This window comes from Lepidochelys olivacea (genome assembly GCF_965140295.1).
Source record: "Lepidochelys olivacea isolate rLepOli2 genome assembly, chromosome: 7".
NCBI classification, from domain to species: Eukaryota; Metazoa; Chordata; order Testudines; family Cheloniidae; genus Lepidochelys; species Lepidochelys olivacea.
Window position 1 is genome coordinate 634,542 of NC_140417.1, and position 20,680 is coordinate 655,221.

Here is a 20,680-nt window from a genome sequence, read left to right on the forward strand (position 1 = left end):
ACATAGATGCAGACAGAACAGAACTGGGTCCCAACACCCTTCTCTTCCCTGCCCCCCGGCGCGCGCACACTAACTGGGACAGGATGGAACCAGGCCTGGTGAGCCACGCTGCAACACACAGAACTTACCGCAGTGCCAACAAAATCTGTGAGAAATATTAAAAAAGAGAGAGAGAGTTAGGAATCTGCTCTGGGTCTGACTCAGCCTCTACTTCCTCCTGGCTGCGCTGCCACTCAGAGTAAGTGGTTCCCGTGGCACATCTCCAAGCTCTCTGGGGCTGCTCTGAGTTCAAATTCATGACTCATTAGTCTACATCCTATTGATCTGGTCTTGGTTTAGATGCAGTGGGTCAAATACTGTGTGGTTATACTGTCTCCTCCACCTCCCCTCCCGATGATTTGGCTGGATTTGCACCAGCATAACTGGGAGGGGAATGTAGCTTCCTGGATGGAATGGTCAATACACCACACAAGCACATATAGCCTGATCCCTATTAAGGAGAGTGCACCTGCTTAACCATGCATGTAGAAAGCCTGTAGCCAGAGCTTTCCATGCTATACCCAGATATTTTTATGCACACACCTACGGCCATAGACAGATTGCTATATCCTCATGCACAGTAACACACTCAACTCTCCAACCCAGGTCTGAAGAGCCCTATCCTCAACTGAGGCATAAGGGGAATCTGGTCTCATTTGTTCCTATGTTTCCCTCAGACTGTTTGCCACTGAGCCTCAGCCCTACCCTGGATGGACCCTCATCTCTGGGCTGGGTGTTTTTCAGTCTCTGTGACAATAGAAAAGTACAGGGCAAATTTCAGGATCTGTGTTTCTCTGTCAGAGGGAAAACTATTTCTGACATCGAAGAGCTTCCCTGCTCCCAAGAGGAGGCCTGTATTACAGCTGAAAGGGCCCTGTTGCTATGACACAGGCCTCTTGTGCCAGGAGGAAGGGAACAAGTCTGTGGTCAGAGTATTGACCTACTGGGTAGTTTCCAGTTTTTTAGGTAGTGAGGGCATGAGTACAGTTAGTCTAAGATCAAATGAACTCAGCCATGATCTAGTTAAAAAATCCCTAATGGGACTGGTATTTATGTATCTGGCTTTGTCCATAATGAGCAGCATCTGTAGCTAGTATCTCAGTACATCATAAAAAAGCACCGTATCAAACAGCAGTCATCCTAGGGAGAGTGGATATTCACAAGAACTCACTGTAGTTCTGCTAGCACTCCCAGAAAGAGGATGGCTCTAGACTGTTCTCAATGGTAGCAGATGACAGAACGAGGAGTAATGGTCTCAAGTTGCAGTGGGGGAGGTTTAGGTTGGATATTAGGAAAAACTTTTTCACTAAGAGGGTGGTGAAACACTGGAATGCGTTACCTAGGGAGGTAGCAGAATCTCCTTCCTTAGAGGTTTTTAAGGTCAGGCTTGACAAAGCCCTGGCTGGGATGATTTAACTGGGAATTGGTCCTGCTTCGAGCAGGGGGTTGGACTAGATGACCTTCTGGGGTCCCTTCCAACCCTGATATTCTATGATGAGGCAGGAATCAGAGATGAATGTGGGATCTATGAAGCTACTCCAGTGTGGCAGCTCACTTCTAGGAGTTTGCCTAGCATTGTGGATAGAGGCATGTTGCGCGCGCACACACACACAACTGCATGAACTCACACAGACAAGCACTGAGTGAGAAACCCTGCATATATTTTGAAACCCCATTAAGCAGGTTCCCTGCTTTTTACAGTTATGAGGAACATGGCTTCTCTGAATTGTTCCTTGTTTAATGTGGATCTGTCCTACCACCAAACGTTTTTGTGAAATCTGTAACTTATTATTCTAGAGACTCTTTGATTTGATCCCAAGATGGCTGTGGACCATCTGCAAAGGGCAGCCTGATGCCAGCACAACTCACTGGGCAGTTTGAGGCTTGAAGAGCTCCCATTCCCATATAGAAGCATGGGCTGAGCATTCAGCGGCTGCATGCAGAGTCAATGTGGAACAGATGGAGGTCAGTGAACCTCTCCCAGTCAGAGGTGAGGGGCCAGGGATTCAGTCAGACCTAGGCTCCCACCCACCCACTGACATACCCTAATGCACCTGTGCTCAGAGCCTCTTCCCTTGGCTTCCAGCTAGCCATACCCACTGTAACTCTAGGTTTAATTCAAACAGATGGTGCAAACTCTAAGGCCAGTAGATTATTGTGATTAATTACATTTCCACTTAGGCCCTTTAGGCCCTTCTGGCCTTTGTTCAAATTTTAGTGATGCCCAGGACAGGCAACAAAGTAACCAACTGAGCAAAGCACAGACAGAATCAAGAAGGCACAGAGAGGAGGACGCTGCCACAAATGAGAGAATTAGAGATATTGTTAATGCACCAGTTATGGGAGGAATACAAACCCTCCTGCTTCAGAGAAGGGACCAGCCTCTGACTGAGGAGTTAGGAAGAAACTTTCCCTACGAGCAGGGTATGCTCTAACTGCCCATTCAGGGGCTATCACACCTTCCTTGGAAGCAGCTGGGCCTGGCTGCTCTCAGCAATAGGAGATGGGCTACATGAACCTGTGTGGACTGCTCCCACCTGGCCATTCCAGTGTTCCAAATTGAAACTGCACTGGCTAATCTGATTGGCTGGGGGACTGAGCCATGCACCAATCTGATCGCTGGCTGGATGGCCATTCTTCAAAAATAAACAAATATTCAGCCAATCACAAATCAGGTTTTATTTTTAGAAATGCTATTATTATGGATAAACTGGTATCTGACTGGCTGATTCACCATATAAAAATGTACCTTAACTCAATCCAGCTGCAGCAGGGACAGTAGCCTGTGGGTGTCCTAGGACTCTGATCTTGTCATGGGCCAGTGGAGAACTTTGCAGTCTTATAGCACAAGGGACACCTTCCCTTGGGAATAGATTATGCTCTGCTGACTCTACTGCCACAGTGACTCAGAGGAAAGCTGGTTTGGGAGTAATACTAACTGTGCCCTGTCTGTGATAATAAGTCATTAAACCCCCTTCCTGTCTCTGGGTGTCTGAGGGATGCAGCAAAGGACGGGGCAGAGGTACTGGGACAGAAGTCTGTCATGCAGGGATTCCCCACCACAATGCACAGATGAATGAGCCCCTTTCCCTGCTCTGAACAGTGACTGACATCCTTGTCACAGAACCTGCCTATTCACAAGCCCAGCAGAATGCCTAGAGCTGGAACCCGCCTGGCAGCTGCTCCCCAGCAGATAGGACTAGCTGGGGCAGATTCTGTTAGGGTTAATTGGGAATGTGACACTGTCCCCCTTGCCCTAATCTTAGTAGAACCATTTGGAAGCCTGTTCCCTGGAGCAGGTTCTTGTGCTGCCTGGAAAACCTAGGGCCTGTAAAATATTTATTAAGTTTTACTGTGCCCCACAGGGTGGCTCAGGATCCTTCACTGCAGCTAAACCTGGAGTGCTCCTCTCCTCCCCAGCTGACCCTATTTATAGTGTTAATTGTGGGCAGGTCTGGACCAGGCTCCAGGAAAACCAGACAGAGAGAGAGAACAGGATCGTGTGTAATGTGGGAAGGTTCTGCTTGCACATAGCTCTGCACAGATCTTGGTGGCTACTTGCACCCCCAACAGGATGGGGACTGGCATCCACGTATCTGGCCAGAGACTTGGGCTTATCAGGTATCTTTCAGGCTTCAGCGCTTTTGGTGGCACCATGGCTGTGAAAGAGATGCTGACTAGATGAGAGGAGGAATAGAGATACAGTACAGTGTGGAGAGGGTGGCATTGGAGCTCTTAAGTCCTACCACTATCTGGATTAATTTAAGCAGGGAGAGGGGCTGGAAGGGACTCAGCCAGGAGAAAAACCTTTGCTACATCCTATTGTGGAGGCATAGGCGGGATGGGGGCTACAGCTAGGGGTAGGAGTAGTTCTTACCTTTGTTCTCTGTCTTGAGCTCCTCATGAAGCAAGTCATTCTGCCGGTTGCCAAGGACAAAGGCCAGGAAGGAGAGGATGAGGGCGTTGAGGATGCCGATGATGGCAAGGATGTAGGCCCAGCGTACAGAACAATCGCCCAACGAGTACTTCCCTGTCTTCTCCCCGCACATGTCCCTGACAGTCTCTGCATCCCAGCCATCTGGAAATATCATGCAGCCCAGCACCAGGCAGAGTGCTGGACAGGAAAAGAGGGATACAGGGACCGGAGGGGGAGAGGAGGGTGGGGGGAGAGAGAGAACAGAAATTTGACAATAGCAGGCTCTTCAATCTAGCAGACAAGAATATAATGAGATCCAACAGCTGGAAGTTGAAGCTAGATACCCTCAGACTTGAAAATCACAGTTGTTGTTTTTTCTTTCTTTCTTTTTTTAAACAATGAGAGTAATTAACCACTGGACAACTCACCAAAGGAAGTGGTGATTCTCCAGCACTGGCAATTTTCAAATCAAGATGGGATTTTTTTCCTAAAAGATACACTGTAGTTCAAGCCCAGCTATTGGACTTGAAGCAGGAATTCGTTCAGGGCAGTCCTCTGGCCAGTATTATGCAGAAGGTCAGATTAGATGTTCACTAGGATCCCTCTAGCTTTAAAATCTATGCATCTCAATGCTCTTCGACCATTAGCAAACAGCTGTGAAACTGGCTAGTAAAGTGTGTCTCATCCCCTTCTAGTGGGTGATCCACATAGATGGTATCAGCCTGCAGCTGCTACTCCTTATTCCATTAGCCCAAGTGGTAGGGGTTGTGCTACCGAGCTAAAGGTTCAACCCTGCTGATGGCCCCTGTGGGAGTCAATAGGGTTCTACATGATGGGATTTCTGGGTGTATATTTTTAGTTTGCTTTCCTAAAAACCTAGGAAATTTCACTTTAAAATTATATTAAAAGAATGCTATTGAGGTTGCAAAGTCAAGCGCTCAAAAGTTAGGAAATGCCAGAGGTAAGGTTTTCTGTCCAACCTTAATTTGGACCCTTGTGCATATGCTTTATGATACAGTCTGCTTCATTCAGTGCAGAGGATGGACCATGGTCACTGACGTGCTAGCCAATATCTCTTTATCATTCTTATTCAATTCATTCCTAAAATCAGCAGGTCTAGATAACTTGCATTCAGGAGTTTTAAAAGAGCTAGCTGGACTGTTAATGCTGATTTTCAATTAGCCTTAGAACGCTGGGTAAATCCCAGAAGAAAGCTAACGTAGTACCAATATTTAAAAAGGGCAAAAAGGATGAGCAAGGTAATTGATTATTTCTGTCAGCCTGAAATCAATCTCTGGCAAGATAATGGAGAGGCTGATAGGGGACTCAATTAATAAAGAATTAAAGGAAGGTAATATAACTAATGCCAGTCAACATGGCTTTATGAAAAACATCCTGTCAAACTTACTTGATATCTCTTTTTAGTAAGATGACAAGTTTGGTTGATAAAGTGTCAATGTAACAAACTTAGACTGCTGTAAGGCTTTTGACTTGGTACCACACAACATTTTGATTAAAAAAACTAGAACAACATAAAAGTAACATGGCACATATTAAATGGATTAAAAGCTTGCTAGCTGATAGGTTTTAATTGCAAGCAAGGAATCATCGTTATGGCTACGTTTTAGTCACTGGTGTTTTTAGTAAAAGTCATGGACAGGTCATAGGCAGTAAACAACAATTCACGGCCCATGACCCATCTATGACTTGTTCTATATACCCCTGACTAAAACTTGGGTGCTCTGGGGCAGGGGGTGACCCAGGACCCCTGCTGGTGCTGGGTGGGGGAGAAGGGGGCTAGCAGGCTCCCTACCCAGCTCCGTGCAGCTCCTGGAAGCGGCCGGCATGTCCCTGCAGCCCCTAGGTGGAGGTGCAGCCGGGGGGGCTCCACATGCTGCTGCTGCCTCGAGTGCCCACTCTGCAGATCTAATTGACCAGGAACCATGGCCAGTGGGAACTGTGGGGCAGTGCCTGCAGGGAGAGGCAGCACACAGAACCGCCTGGCTGTGCTTCTGCCTAGGAGCCAAGGGAGGGACATGTCGCTGCTTCTGGGGAGCCCCCTGAGGTAACTAAGCCCTCACCCCAACCTGTGTCCCAGCCCTGAGCCCATTCCCACACCCAAACTGCTGTTGCTGGGAGTGGGGGCGCAGTGGCCTGAGACTGCCCCAGCAGCGGTCAGTGTGGCTGGCCTGGGGCCGCCTGAGCTGCTCAGGCAGCCCCAAGGCCAGAAGTACTGGCTGCTGCAGAAGTCATGGAGGTCCTGGAAAGTCACGGAAACCGTGACTTCTGTGACAGGCTCGCAGCCTTAATCATCATCAAGTGAGTGAGCTTCCAGGGGGTCCTGCAGGGATCAGTTCTTGGCCCTATACCATGGGCAGTGGGTAAATAGGCCAGGGAAGGCTCAGCCTCCGCTGGCGCTGCCGCAGCTGCCAGACCCCTAGTTGCAGAGTTTTGGGGGTAAGTTTTTGATTTATTATGCTCCATGCAGGTTCCAGGGTGGCTGAGGAGGCAGTATGTGCTATTCAGCTTCCCTGGTTCATCAGTAATCTCCCTGGACTCCAAAGAAAATACTGATGAACCCCAGAAGCCAAGTAGCACATAACACCTTCTCAGCTGCCCCAGAACCTGCATGGGACATATCAAAAGTGTCTTCTGCATGAGAGGCTTTTCCCCAGGTTGGCTTGGGCTCTGGGAAGGGGAGGCATGGCTGTGGCTGGCCCAGGGGCTCCTCCAGGTTGCGGGGGGGGGGGGCTCAGGGATTTGGCCATGGGGAAGGGGCAGGGAGTCTCAGGGCTGTGGGCATGTGCAGAGTCAGGGGCTAGCCTCCATGTGGAGTCCCCCTTCCTACTGCCCATGCCCTCCACTATTTCACATTTTTTTATCTATGACCTGGAAGAAAACATAAACCCATAACTGATAAAGTTTGCAGATGACACACACATTGGGGGAGTAGTAAGTAATGCAGAGGATAGGTCATTCATACAGAGTGATCTGCATCACTTTATAAGCTGGGCTCAAGCAAATAATATGCATTTTAATACAGCTAAACATAAGTGTATACATATAAGAACAAAGAATGTCAGCCATACATATAATATGGGGACACTATCCAGGGAAGCAGTGATTCTAAAACAGATTTGGGGTTTGTGGGGGATAATCAGCTAAATGTGAGCTCCTAGTGTGATGCTGTGGTCAAGAGAGTTAATGTGATCCTTGGAAGCATAAACATGGGAGTCTTGCATAGGAGTAGAGAGGATATTTTACCTTCATATTTGACACTCCTGTGACTGCTGCTGGAATACTGTGTCCAATTCTGGTGTCCACAGTTCAAGAAGGATATTGATAAATTGGAGTGGGTTCAAAGAAGAGCTATCAGAATGATTTAAAGGATTAGAAAATCCTGCCTTATAGTAAGAGTTGAAAGGACCTCAATCTATCTTCAAAGAGAAGGTTAAAGGGTGACTTGATTAGTCTATAAGTACCAACATGGGAAACAAATATTTGATAATGGGCTCTTCAATCTTGCAGAGAAAGATCTAACATGATCCAATGTCTGGAAGTTGAAACTAGACAAATTTAGACTGGACATAAGGCATACATTCTTAATGGTAAGGATAACTAACCACCGGAACAATTTACCACGATGGGACATTTTTCTATAAAATCTGTCCTAGGAATTATTTTGTGGAAGTTCTACGGTCTGTGTTATACAGGACATCAGGCTAGGTCATCACAATGGTCCCTTCTGTCCTTGGAATCTAAGAATGTGTGGCCTCAGGCCTTATTTACTCCCCACTATTTAAACACTGCACTGAATATGGAATTACTGATTTCCTCATGGACATTTCTATGGTGCTTCTCATCATAGGATCTGAGAACTTCACATATGCGAATGAATATATAATTCCAACTTGCCCAGGAGGTAGTGAGGTATTGTTCCCATTGTACAATGGGGACAGAAAGATTAAGGACACAATTATCAGGTGTCCACTGAGTTTGGTTGCCCAATGTGAGATGGCTAGGACTTGATTTTTCAGAATACTTAGCATTATGTATAACACTTCATAGATTTAGAGTGGCACTCCCAGTGACTTTAGGTGCAGCTGAGCACTCAGCACTTCTGCAAATCAGATTTCAGGGGCCTCAAGTTTGGTCCCCCAGAAAATGAACAGTATGTAACCAGTGGCCACCTGTGGTGAGTTTGTTAGCAATAGTTAGAGGCTGGCTCATCAGCTGAAGCAGGAAGATTTCCTAGCACTTTCCTAGCTCCTGTTTGCTGGTCAGTAATTGGAACAGATGGCTCCCTGGTGGTGGTGATGGTTTGGGTGAAACTGAGGGACTTTACCCTGGATTACTGGCTTTGGGTGTTCTCTCTGAATCTGCTTCCAGAGCTTAGGCCTGATCTGGCTATCTAGTAACTTATCTGGCCCTGTCATCAACATATCTGAGTATCACTTGAGATGAAGAGACTGGACAGAGTGGCCTGTGCCTTCATCTGTTACCTGTCAGCGCATTTTGTTAGGTTGCTTTTCATCCCTCGTTTGCACACTGTGTAAGAGCTGGCAGTTTGCTGGGGTGTCAAGGACCCTGCCACACCTCCCTACCCTGGGAGAAGAGAGAGGAGCAGGGCTGACCAGGTGGATTTTAAAATTGCATTTGAAATGCTTGTGAGTCAGGCACAGACAGATTTGTGAGTCACTAGTTCTTTCCTCGGAGGAGAAGTGTGTTGGGGGACATGCACACAGCTGTGAGAGATTCTAGGAGGAGGATGCAAATGTCCCAGCCAGGGCAGAGGAGGGAAGCAATTTCTGATTCTGGACTGACCGGGAATTAAAGTGAAGGGAGGTAGGGGAGCCCTAAAGTTCAGTGTTTGAGAAGTACCTTGCACTAGGCTTCAGCCATCCCAGATACAAAAAGGAGGTGCAGGAAGGATGGGTTATCACAGGCAGACCTTCATAGGGTATCACTCCAGGTGCCTGGCAAAAGAGAATTTTCCTCTCATATAAGTAATGTATAAAAAGAGAGCTCCCTATGACTTCAGCTGTGAGTGCTCAGTACTTCCGCAAATCAGAGCCCAGGGTCTCAGGTTGGGTCCCCAGAAAATGAGGAGCACTTTTCACGAAGTGACTTGCCAAGCAACACACAGACACCCTGTATCAGAGGCCGGGATAGACTGCAGTTCTTCAGGGTGGGGTTCATCTGCTTAAGCTACAAGTCCATTCTTTTTCATCCTGCAATCCCCTGCCTCATTCATTACACACCTTCTGACAATTGGAACAAATGAGGCAGGGACCCTACAAACATCTAAGCCTGGCTCAGTGAGAAGGAGTTGAATATTCACAGACTTGGTGAGGCTGAGCTGCTCAATAATGACAATACTTCAGTCTACAGCTAGCGGACGTGACAGAGAAGTGCTCAGAGTGAAATGGAGTGTGAGGGACCTGTGAGGGCTGTGAAGGGAGCTGGCAGGACTGGGGGAGAAGCAGTCCTCCTAATATAGGGCAGTGCTAGAGTCTGGTTGATGAGGTGCCCATGCTGTACCTTGCACCAAGCCACTGCAGTAATGGCCACAGTCACTTTAGGCTCTTGTGTTAATGTATGTTTTTAATTCGCCTCAATTTGTGATCTAGCAATGCTCTTCTTGTCCCTTCAGGCTTTTACATGGCTGCCATGGGACCCAAGCTTCCTGCAGGGTTGAGAGTGGCATCAATCTTTGTAAAAGCAATGAGGAGTCCTTTTGGCATATTAGAGACTAACAAATTTATTTGGGCATAAGCTTTCATGGGCTAAAACCCACTTCATCAGATGCATGGAGTGGAACATACAGTAGGGAGGTATAAATACACAGCATATGAAAAGATGGAAGTTTCCTTACCAAGTGGGGGGTCAGTGCTAACGAGCCAATTCAATTAAGGTGGAAGTGGGCTATTCTCAACAGTTGACAAGAAGGGGTGGAAATCACTTTTGTCGTGCTAATGAGGCCAATGTAATCAAGGTGGCCCATTTCAAACAGTTGACAAGAAGGTGTGAGTATCAGCTGGGGGAAATTAGTTTTTGTAGTGACCCACCCACTCCCAGTCTTTATTCAGGCCTAATTTGATGGTGTCCAGTTTGCAAATTAATTCCAGTTCTGCAGTTTCTCATTGGTGTCTGTTTTTGAAGTTTTTTTGTTGAAGAATTGCCTCTTTTAAGTCTGTTGTTGAGTGTCCAGGGAGATTGAAATGTTCCCCTACTGGTTTTTGAATGTTATAATTCCTGATGTCAGATTTGTGTCCATTTATTCTTTTGCGTAGAGACTGTCCGGTTTGGCCAATGTACATGGCAGAGGGGCATTCTTTCCCGTGAAGAAGAGCCGCTATGTCCGTATTTAATGTTTAGTTTGTCTCTGCTGTTCTCTAGGAGAAAGAGGTGTTGTAAGAGCCTGGGAGGGGACCAGAGTGTCCCACCCTAACTCTGTCTTTCAAGCCTCTTCCCTATCTGTAACACGGGGTGATGATCCTGACCCATGCTAGGATGATGATGGCTAGTTAATATTTATAAAACTTTGTGGAGCTTAGTGCCTCATAATAGTAAATTGGACTGAGCTCTCCATTACCAGCATGAAGGCAGGCGTCAGGGTGATGGCTAGGGTCGGGAAGGGCAGGGGGAGAGGACAGATGGTTGTTACAAACTGTGTGCGCATGTGCGTGTACCTGTATGACACTGTCTGCACAGGTTTTCTAAGGGCCCCAGGTACTGCTGGCCTGTGTCTCTAGCCCACCCTGTGCTCTCTGGGTGAGTAAGGGAATGTCTACGTTGCAATGTGGGCTCAGACTCTGGCTCGAGCCCAAAGCCCCCTTCCATCTAGACACAATTTTGTTGAGTCAGGCAGTAAATCCTCCAGGCCTAGGCCCAGGCCCTAGGACCCAGCAAGAAGGCAGGTGGGTTGGAGCCCAACCCTGGGACTTGGGTCCAAACTCCATTGTTTTGCTGTGTGGGCTCAGCTCAGGTCTGGGTCCCGCAGACTCGTGTCCTGAGAGTCTGCCAATGCTATGCCACAATTCCATGGGGAATTGTCCTTTCAATCCCAAGATTAGCCAATCAAACCACCAGGGTTGCTTCTGTTTCCTGGGAGTCAAGTACAGCTGTTTGGGGTTTAAACCTTCCATTTATTTATTCTGACCACTGAGCTGTAAACAGAGTGAACTTTCTTGGGGGTTGGAAGTGGTCACTGATAAGAAGTCCTCCGTTGCCAAGCACACTGCTACCTGGTCACGTGATCACAGCCAGCTTTTTGGTAAAAGTGGTGCGAGACGAGCAAAACATTTGACTTCAGTAAGAGTTCCAAGAATGACCATGCACACCCAGAAATAGCAAAGAAGCTGGCAATGTTGGGGATTCACCGGATTGGAGACCTGGTCAGCCAGGATGGCAACTTTCTCAGCCCCTGATCCAGTCTAGGACTGGAGAAGAGCCAGCAGATGCCTGATCAGGCTAACAAAATTATTCTGGTGCTCACACCAATTTGCAAGGAGGCTTTAATGCCAGAGCAGCTGCAGTGCATCCTGGATCCACACTTAGAGGAGCTATTTGATGAGTCCCTGGAGGAGCAACGTGCCATGGTGCTGACAGCAGACGAGGCAGAAATAGTTCTGGACCCTGGTAAGATTCTGGATTCATTTGTAGGGAGAGTGGTCACTTTGGATGAGCTATTACCAGCAGGAGAGTGAGTTTGTGTGTGTATGGGGGTGGGGGGGTGAGAAAACCTGTATTTGTGCTGGAAATGGCCCACCTTGATTATCATGCACATTGTAGGGAGAGTGGTCGCTTTGGATGAGCTATTACCAGCAGGAGAGTGAGTTTGTGTGTGTAGTTTTTGGAGGGGGGTGAGGGGGTGAGAAAACCTGGATTTGTGCTGGAAGTGGCCCAACTTGATGAACACTTTAGATAAGCTATTACCAACAGAAGAGTGGGGTGGGAGGAGGTATTGTTTCATGGTCTCTGTGCATATAATGTCTTCTGCAGTTTCCACAGTATGCATCCGATGAAGTGAGCTGTAGCTCACGAAAGCTCATGCTCAAATAAATTGGTTAGTCTCTAAGGTGCCACAACTACTCCTTTTCTTTTTGCGAATACAGACTAACACAGCTGTTACTCTGAAACCTGGATTCATTTTGTGGTTGTTAATATAGAGGGATGGGAGGTATTTCTGTTTTATGACCCAATGCAAAACTTATTGCAAGCTGCGGGTAGCAGCATGTATACACTGAGGGCAGATTGCATGCTTCCTCCTTGGCATTACATGACCACCACATGGAACTCAGAAGGGAAGCACAAACAGTGAAACAAACATTTCACATCAAATTTTTCCTTGATACTCACACATTTTTATAGAGATGTCAGTGCCAAGGTGTTAAGAGTAAGAACCTTATAAGGCCTTCCCTTTTAGTATGCCGCTCTGTACAAATCAGCCACAACACAGCATAACAAACTGTCTGTAAACAGAAAAGGAGGACTTGTGGCACCTTAGAGACTAACCAATTTATTTGAGCATGAGCTTTCGTGAGCTACAGCTCACTTCATCGGATGCATACTGTGGAAAGTGTAGAAGATCTTTTATACATACCCACAGTATGCATCCGATGAAGTGAGCTGTAGCTCACGAAAGCTCATGCTCAAATAAATTGGTTAGTCTCTAAGGTGCCACAAGTCCTCCTTTTCTTTTTGCGAATACAGACTAACACGGCTGCTACTCTGAAACCTGTCTGTAAACAGTAAACTGCATAGGGGTGATGGAGGGCAGGTACAACGTAGTGCATGTGTGACAAAATCAATATCCAACATACAGTTTGGGGGTTTGTTTGCAGACTAGAAAATATACTGGGATATGTGGCTGGGGAATGGCTGTGTAGTTCTTTGCGTGTCTTTGTTATCATGTGTGCTTGCATGTAGTCCATAGGTAGATGTAGTCAGAGCAGGCTGTATAGGAAGCTGTAGGGAGGCAGTAATCCATGTGGACACTAATGCAGCATCCTGTTGATTTCCCCCATGAATTTTGACCCAGTCCCAGGTGCTGATAGCTGCAAACTTTTCCTGTAGTAGAAACTCCAGATAGATAGTCACAGTTTGTGTAAGGGTATATTTTTCTGGGCCCAACTCTGTAGAACACCTGCCCACTCCACTTATAGATGTACTTCTCCTCAGTCACCGTCAGCTTGAAAACCCCTATGCCATACATGGCTGGCGTTCCAGCAGCAGCTTGGAATAGAATGTCCCTTTGCCTTTCAAGAAACTCCAAGATTGTTATGTCCTCCAGAATATGGAATGCCTGAAAGGATAGAGAAAGCTCAGGTAGTAAACCACTGGCCCCCTCCCCCAAGCTACAGAGGTCTGCAATTTTTAAATATATAGCATTTGTAAATTTTATCTTGTGTTCACTCTTTTCACTTTGATTAACTCGGTTGTGTTCATGGAGCTTCTGGGCACCAAAGCATTCTTCTGACAGTATACTGAATCAGAGTTTTACAAAATATAATTTTTTGGCCTTGAAATTCCACAGGCCCTTTTCTCAGTGAAGGCACTGAACATTTTTTGAAGTACTGAGATGATGTACGATTGGAAAACTATTCCCAGAAAATAGTTATCAGTGGTTTACTGTCAAGCTGGAAGGACATATCGAGTGGTGGCCCGCAGCGATTGATCCTGGTCTGGTTCTCTTCAATTTCTTCATAAGTGATTTAGATAATTGCATAAAGAGTACGCTTTTAAAGTTTGTGGATGTTACCAATCTAGAAGGGGTTGCAAGTGCTTTGGAGGACAGGATTAAAATTCAAAATGATCTGGACAAACTGGAGAAATGGTCTGAAGTAAATAGGATGAAATTCAATAAGGACAAATGCAAAGTACTCCATTTAGGAAGGAACAATCAGTTGCACACATACAAAATGGGAAATGACTGCCTAGGAAGGAGAACTGTGGAAAGGGATCTTGGGTTATTATGGATCACAAGCTAAACAGGAGTCAACAGTGTATCCCTGCTGCAAAAAAAGCAAACATCATTCTGGGCTGTATCAGCAGGAGTGTTGTAAGCAAGACACAAGAAGTAATTCTTCCACTCTACTCAGCACTGATTAGGCCTCAACTGGAGTACCGTGTCCAGTTCTGGGCACCACATTTCAGAAAAGATGTGGACAAATTGGAGAAAGTCCAAAGGTGAGCAGTAAAAATGATTTAAGGTCTAGAAAACCTGATCTATGAGGAAAGGTTGAAAAAAATGGGTTTGTTTAGTCTGGAAAACAGAAGTCTGAGAGGGGACATCAGTTTTCAAGTGCATAAAAGGTTGTTGCAAGGAGAAGGGTGAAAAAATTGTTCTCCTTCATCTCTGAGGCTAGGACAAGAAGCAATGGGCTTAAATTGCAGCAATGGAGGTTTAGGTTGGACATTCGGAGAAACTTCCTAACTGTCAGAGTGGTTAAGCACTGAAACCAATTGCCTAGGGAGGTTGTAGAATCTCGTCATTGGAGGTTTTTAAGAACCAGTTAGACAAACACCTGTCAGGAATGGTTTAGTTATTACTTAGTTCTGCTTTGAGTGCAAGGGACTGGACTAGATGAGGTCCCTTCCAGTTATCCACTTCTACGATTTGATGTCTACTTTCAGGGCTTTTGGCCTGTGCAGGCCCTTGTGTTTCAGCAGCTTAGCCTACTTCAGCAGGACCCTGGGATTTTGAACTGTCAGAGAGCAGTCCAAGAGGAACTGTTTCCTTGATGAAAGTATGGTGGACATTCTAGACAGGGCGAACAAGCAGGTGCAGTACCCAAGCAAAAAGGATTCATGGCAAGGGGAAAGACACAGACAGGTTGCAGGGCATGAGGACAGAATTTCAGTGCATGAGAAGAGGCTGGCAGTAAAGTTTCTGGAACAGGAATGTTGCTTGAGGGAGGAAGATAGAGTGCTCCAGAAAGACCTGTTTAAGAGGCTCCTGTTGCACCCCCACCACATCCTGAGTCCCCTACACAGTACCATAGGCTGCAGACCAGGAATACATTGGACAATTCCATGGCTGGGTGGCCCAAATGGGACAACACTAACTGGACAGGACAAAGGTAGCTCCTACTGGCATCCACCCCCATGCAGTGGCTCTAGTATGTGCTAAACACACAAGAAAGGGAAAGGAGATTAGGGGGCCGGAGAACTTTCAAAAGTAGGGCATTTATTAGTTGGCACTGGTTTCACTGTTTGTACTATTCACAGGGTTTTCTTTATGCACTTTGTTTTATTATTGGCTTTGGTTTATTACTGGTGTTTTGGTGTTGCAATGACAGCTGGCCTGCCTAACAATGCTTTAATATTGCTTTTTTTTTAATACAGTGATAAGAAAAGGCTTTTATTGAATTAAGTTTTTACCATTATTGCATCACATCATATAATGTGCATTTTTAATAAGAATGATAAAAACATGTAAAGTGCAACTGAGAAGTTGCATCCAAACACACTTTCTCAATACATCTATTCTGATCAATCCACAATGAAAATTCACAGTTCATGTCACACAAACCATTGTCCCACGCCATTATATTAACAGTCATCTCATCCACAATTAACAATTCATGACAATTAACACCCCCCATTCTTAGTATACAGTGACAGTACTTCATTTACTGTGAAAGCTGCTGCACAAATACATCCATAAACATACTATTCTCCCTCTTCCATTGGCCCAGGGAAGTCCATAGTGTGGGTGTACAAAGCATCCCTGATTTCTGTTGCCTGGGTGCATCCTGCTCCAGCTATGACAGGTACGCTCACCCAGAAAATGCACCAGCTCAGCAATCCATTACTATCATAGGGCCACTCAGGAACAAGTGGCTCACCTTTGGATTCACAAAGACTGTGAAGAGCACAGCAAGACACAGTGATGCGGACACTGGAATCCAAACAGTTCTATAAACAGTGCCAGAGGGATTTCAATCTGCCAAACGCACAATCAGCCACTTTTCTACACCTACTGAGAACATAATTAAATTCTTTTGCCAGTGCCTCTGAGATCAAGGTATGGTTTTATAAGCCAAGGCAAAAGGGGGTACATGGGATCCCCCAGAATAAGAGTGGGGATGGTTACTTCATGTATGACAGTGTCATTTCCTGGGAATAGTGTCCCAGCCTGACTATAAAGGTAGACTCCTGATCAGTGGGAAACCCTGGTGACATGAACATTTCCATAAATTGACCTTTGTGGTCCACAAGGGCCTGCATAACAATGGAGTAGTACCCTTTGTGGTTTATGTACTCATGCTCCTTGAGGGGAGCAAACTATAGGCATATGAGTCCCATCAATGGCCCCAGTGCAGTTTGGAAACCCCATTCGCTGAAAACCAGCAATTACTTCAGGGATATTATTTATGCCCACTACCACCTTTGGGTAAATCACACTCCTGATTGCCTTAAAAACCTCCACCAACATCTTACCCACAGTTGACTTTCCATGCCAAACTGATTAGCAATGGACATGCAGCAGTCCAGGGTAGCCAGCTTCCAGATGGTTATAACAACCCATTTCTGGACTGCATGTCCATCCTCATGCCTGTGTCATTATGCTTAGGGTTGAGGCAAGCTGCTCACAAAGCACCAGAAATGTAGCTTTCTTCATGTTAAAGTTCTGGACCCTCACTTGATCATCCCAGATCTGCTTGACTATGTGACCCATCAGTCTCTGCTTGTGGCCCTGCTCCAGAAGAGCCAGTCAGTGTAAGAGAATCAGCAGCTATACCAAGAGCTGTGAGCGGCATCAGCAGTTTGAGTCTGCCATGTCTGTATCATCCTCATCCTCCTCTGATAGGTGCCTTTGGTAGGTCATAAAATGTCACAAATGTCCACCAGTGTCTCATGGATGCTCTGCTCATTTCCTGAAACAGGAGTGAAACTCCAAGAAAGACAATGGTGACACTTCTGTATTGCTGGCTCTGGATGACGGGAGCATGCAAACCCAAAAGGTGACATGGCAGTTTGTGTTGGCAGGTTGTGACCACTTCCTCTAACGTGGGAGGTGGACAGTCAAGTTTTCCCACACTGCACCAAAAACCAAGGCCTACAGTTGCTACAAGTGGGTAGGGTGCTAGAAAGCCTGCCTAAGCTGGTTTGACTTGGGTCTGTGTAATCCAGTGTAGACTCCTGAGCACAAGCGTGAGACCTGGGTTCAGAAATTCTGAATCTAGGCTCAATATTCATCTGGACACTCAAGCCCAGGGTTACGAACATTGAGCCAGTGGGCTCAAATCCCACTGATCTTTGGGCTAACACTGGAGGTTAGGCATACTCTAAGTTTCAGTGTAAGCCCAGGAGAAACAACTTTCTCCTGGGCTTGGTTTCCTCTTGCCTCACTCAGTTGCAGGTACTGATCACATTTGGAGCTGTCTGAGTTTATCTCCTACTCTTATGTGCAGCCTGGCTGAGCCACAGAGTATAAATCCCAGAGTTTATCTAAGGGATCTTGGGTCCCCACTTCCCCCATCAAATATCTCTCACCTGTTAGTCAAACTAGGCTTTAGCAGATGGAGCAGAGAGTATATGACGTCCCAGAGCGATCTTCGCACTGCCCTACAATTCTCCCAGGTTCTTCAAACTAGCATGGCTTTCCTGTGTGCTGTGCATTGTCAGCTCAGCTACCTGGGACTCAGAGGTGGTGCTCCCATGCAGACTCGGGAGTGGGATGTTTGGTGCAGGAGCACTGAGAAAAGCAACTAAAGACATGAACATCTCCATTGGAGAGGACCAGTGTTGGAGCAAGGGGACCAGACTGTGCAACTGGTTAGCACTGAGTGATGCAGGTTGGTACTTATATTATTTGTATTACCTTTGTGCTTAGAGCCCCTGCCATGGGCCAGGACCCCATTGTGCTAGGTACCCTACTAACACAGGGCAAAAAGATAATCTCTGCTTCAAAGAGATGACCGTCTCTGGGCCTGAAAGCTGTTACCAGCTGGTGGCTGCCAAGTGGCCATTTCGAAATGGTTTGGGGGTGTCAGTCCATTTCTGATCAAAGGGTATGTCTATGCTGCAATTAAAAACCCACAGCTTGCCTGTGCCAGCTGACTCAAGTTCACAGGGCTCGGGCTAAAGGGCTGTTTAATTGCAGTGTAGACATTCAGGCTCAGGCTGCAACCTGAGCTCTGGGATCCTCCCACCTCACAGGGTCCTAGAGCCTGGACTCTAGCCCGAAACAGAATGTTTACACCACAGTTAAACAGCCCTTCAGTCTGAGCCCCACAAGCCTGAGTCAGCAGGCACAGGCCAGCCATAGGTTTTTAATTGCAGTGTAAACATACCCAAAGTGGCCCCATCAACTTCTGGGCCTCTCTGTGGAGGCTGCCAGAGATACATGTGACCAGGCAATGACCCTCTAAACAAGGATGGATTAAAACAAAATAGACCCAGGCCCCCGAAAGCTCCTCCACAACCAAGCAAATGGCTCATGTCACTCCTGGCTTCCTGCTCATCCAGTCCCTGTGGCAGAGCCTGAGCACACAGCTGTAGACCCTTGGATCCTCTCCCCTTTTCACACCAACCCAGAGCCTGGATCCACAGACCCGGCCATAACCTCCCCTGCCTCCAGAGGAGGCCTGAAGCACCTGGTTGAGGAGTTTGTGCTGTCACTGTCAATGCTGCAGCTATCCTATGGGTAAGGGGAGGACTCCAGTCACCAGGGCTGTCAGTCTGGCATCTTTCACAGCATCATGTTCAGTTAATTAAAAAACAACCTGATATATCCAGACAGTCTCCCATGGGCACCCTGCAAGTGTTCTCTCTGTATGGGAGTGCTGTTATCAGAAACTTGATTTTGGTAGGACAAATACCCCACACCCTATTAGAACCTATAGTTTTCTAACGCAAAAGGTATTATATCCAATGCAAGGTAATTCTATTTTGGACCTCTATCTATCTGACTGATAAAGATGGATTAATCAGTGTACTAGAAGTTGGTAGTTGCCTAGGGACCAGTGATCATGATCTGATTTCATTCAATATAGGCAATCCGAGGGCAGTTCTAACTAGTACTATATATGGTGCTTCAAAAGGGTGAACGTTCCAAAGTTGAGAAAATTTGAAAGAAAAATCTGAATGAAAACTGGGAGTTAAGAAGAGTTTTAGATGGCCAAAATGCCATGATTCTGTAATCAAGAAATTGAGACTTGGGTTGTTAGCTAATCCTGGTTCAGTGGTGAAGTGAAGGCAATGACTAGCAATAAAGTCACATATAGTAAAAGGGAAAAAGTGAAAATACATAGCAATCTATATCAATTAGAAGTTATGAAGTGTAGAAAATTGATAAGGGAAGCTAAATACACCAGCTAAAAAATCCATTACTGTATGGAGATGGTAACACTGTTGATGTAGAAAAGGTGGAAGTATTTAATAAATATTTCTGTTCTATATTTGGAAAGAAGCAGGATGATGTACTTGTATCACATGAGCATCGTGAAGTACATTCCAGTCCATTCTTAACTAAGGAAAATGTTAATATCTACTAGGGATACAAAAAAATTTTCAACAGGACCAGTTAACTTGATCCAAAACTGCTAAAAGAATTGAGTCACTGAGGAGATTTCTGGCCCACTGATAATTTTTAATAAATCTTGGAATAGCAGGAAAATTCCAGAAGAGTGGAAGAGCCCTAATGATGTGCCAGTATTCAAAATGGGCAAATGGGATGATCCAATTAACTACAGATCAGTTAACCTGACATCAATCCTGAGCAAAATAATGGAAAAACTGACATGGGATTAAATTTATGAACAATTAAAGGATAGGAAAATAATTAATGCCAGCCAACATGGTTTTATGGAAAATTAAATCTTTCAAACAAACCTGATTTAATTATTTGAAATTAAAAGTTTTGTTGATAAAGGTAATTATGTAGATGTAATACACTCAAACTTTTGTAAGGCACTTGACTTAGTACCACACAACATTCTGATTAAAAAATTAGCACTATGAAATCTCCCGGTTATCATGTAGTGAGGCTTTCTCTCAATGGAATTGCCATAGGCAAACTGATGCAATTAAGTACCTAGCTATAAAAGTACCAGAAATGTTAACAAACTGGTTAGGATTTCTATCACTAACTGTATAAGAAATATAGGATCGAAATTTATCTTTTCTCCATGAGCCTTTGGGGGAGAACATTAACATAATAAAAATGAATATTCTGCCTAGACTCTGCTATATTCCAAGTAGCCTATCTATATAGATCCTCGGTCCTATTTTAGAAAATTTAATAGCATTGTAAGAGCCTTCCTATGGGTCGCTGGTCAACAACTAAGGCTATAATTTAAAAACCTCTAACCCTCTCTAGGCAAGGGGCAAGGAAGCATTGGGATCCCAGACTTACAAAATTACTATCAAGCTTTTATCACGTCACAGATATCAAACTGCTTTCAGCACACTAATACCCTTATTAAATTGAATGTGTATGGATGCATGCAATTCCCTCTGAAGGTCTCAATTCTTTTTTGTCTCCATTGGACAAAAACAGGATGCCTACAGTGGTGGCTGTGTGAAGGGTCTGGCTAGCTAAGAGGCACCAATTTCATCCTTGCTGTCATGCAAAAGCACCAATTTGAGGCAACCCAGACTTGCAAATTGGGAACAAACATACAATCTGGAAGAACTGTATGAGCAGAGGCATTTTATGGATTCCCCAATTAGTTCAGGATGGGGGCTTTGTCCCTTTTCTAACAGTAAAGCAAT

General features: G+C 45.6%; 1 protein-coding gene across 5 annotated transcripts in view; it reads right to left on the bottom strand.

Moving 5' to 3' along the window:
* Window positions 1-20,680, bottom strand: part of LHFPL4 (LHFPL tetraspan subfamily member 4) — a 68,185-nt gene that overhangs the window by 7,129 nt on the left and 40,376 nt on the right. For 3 of the 5 annotated variants that reach the window (XM_084634173.1, XM_084634174.1, XM_084634177.1), the window contains exons 2-3: window positions 3,917-4,153; window positions 129-145 (exon numbers count right to left, since the gene is read on the bottom strand). In XM_084634173.1, the coding sequence (XP_084490299.1) occupies window positions 129-145; window positions 3,917-4,153 (254 nt within the window). The remainder of the gene's footprint in view (window positions 1-128; window positions 146-3,916; window positions 4,154-20,680) is intronic. The other 2 variants (XM_084634175.1, XM_084634176.1) reach the window with 1 other exon arrangement.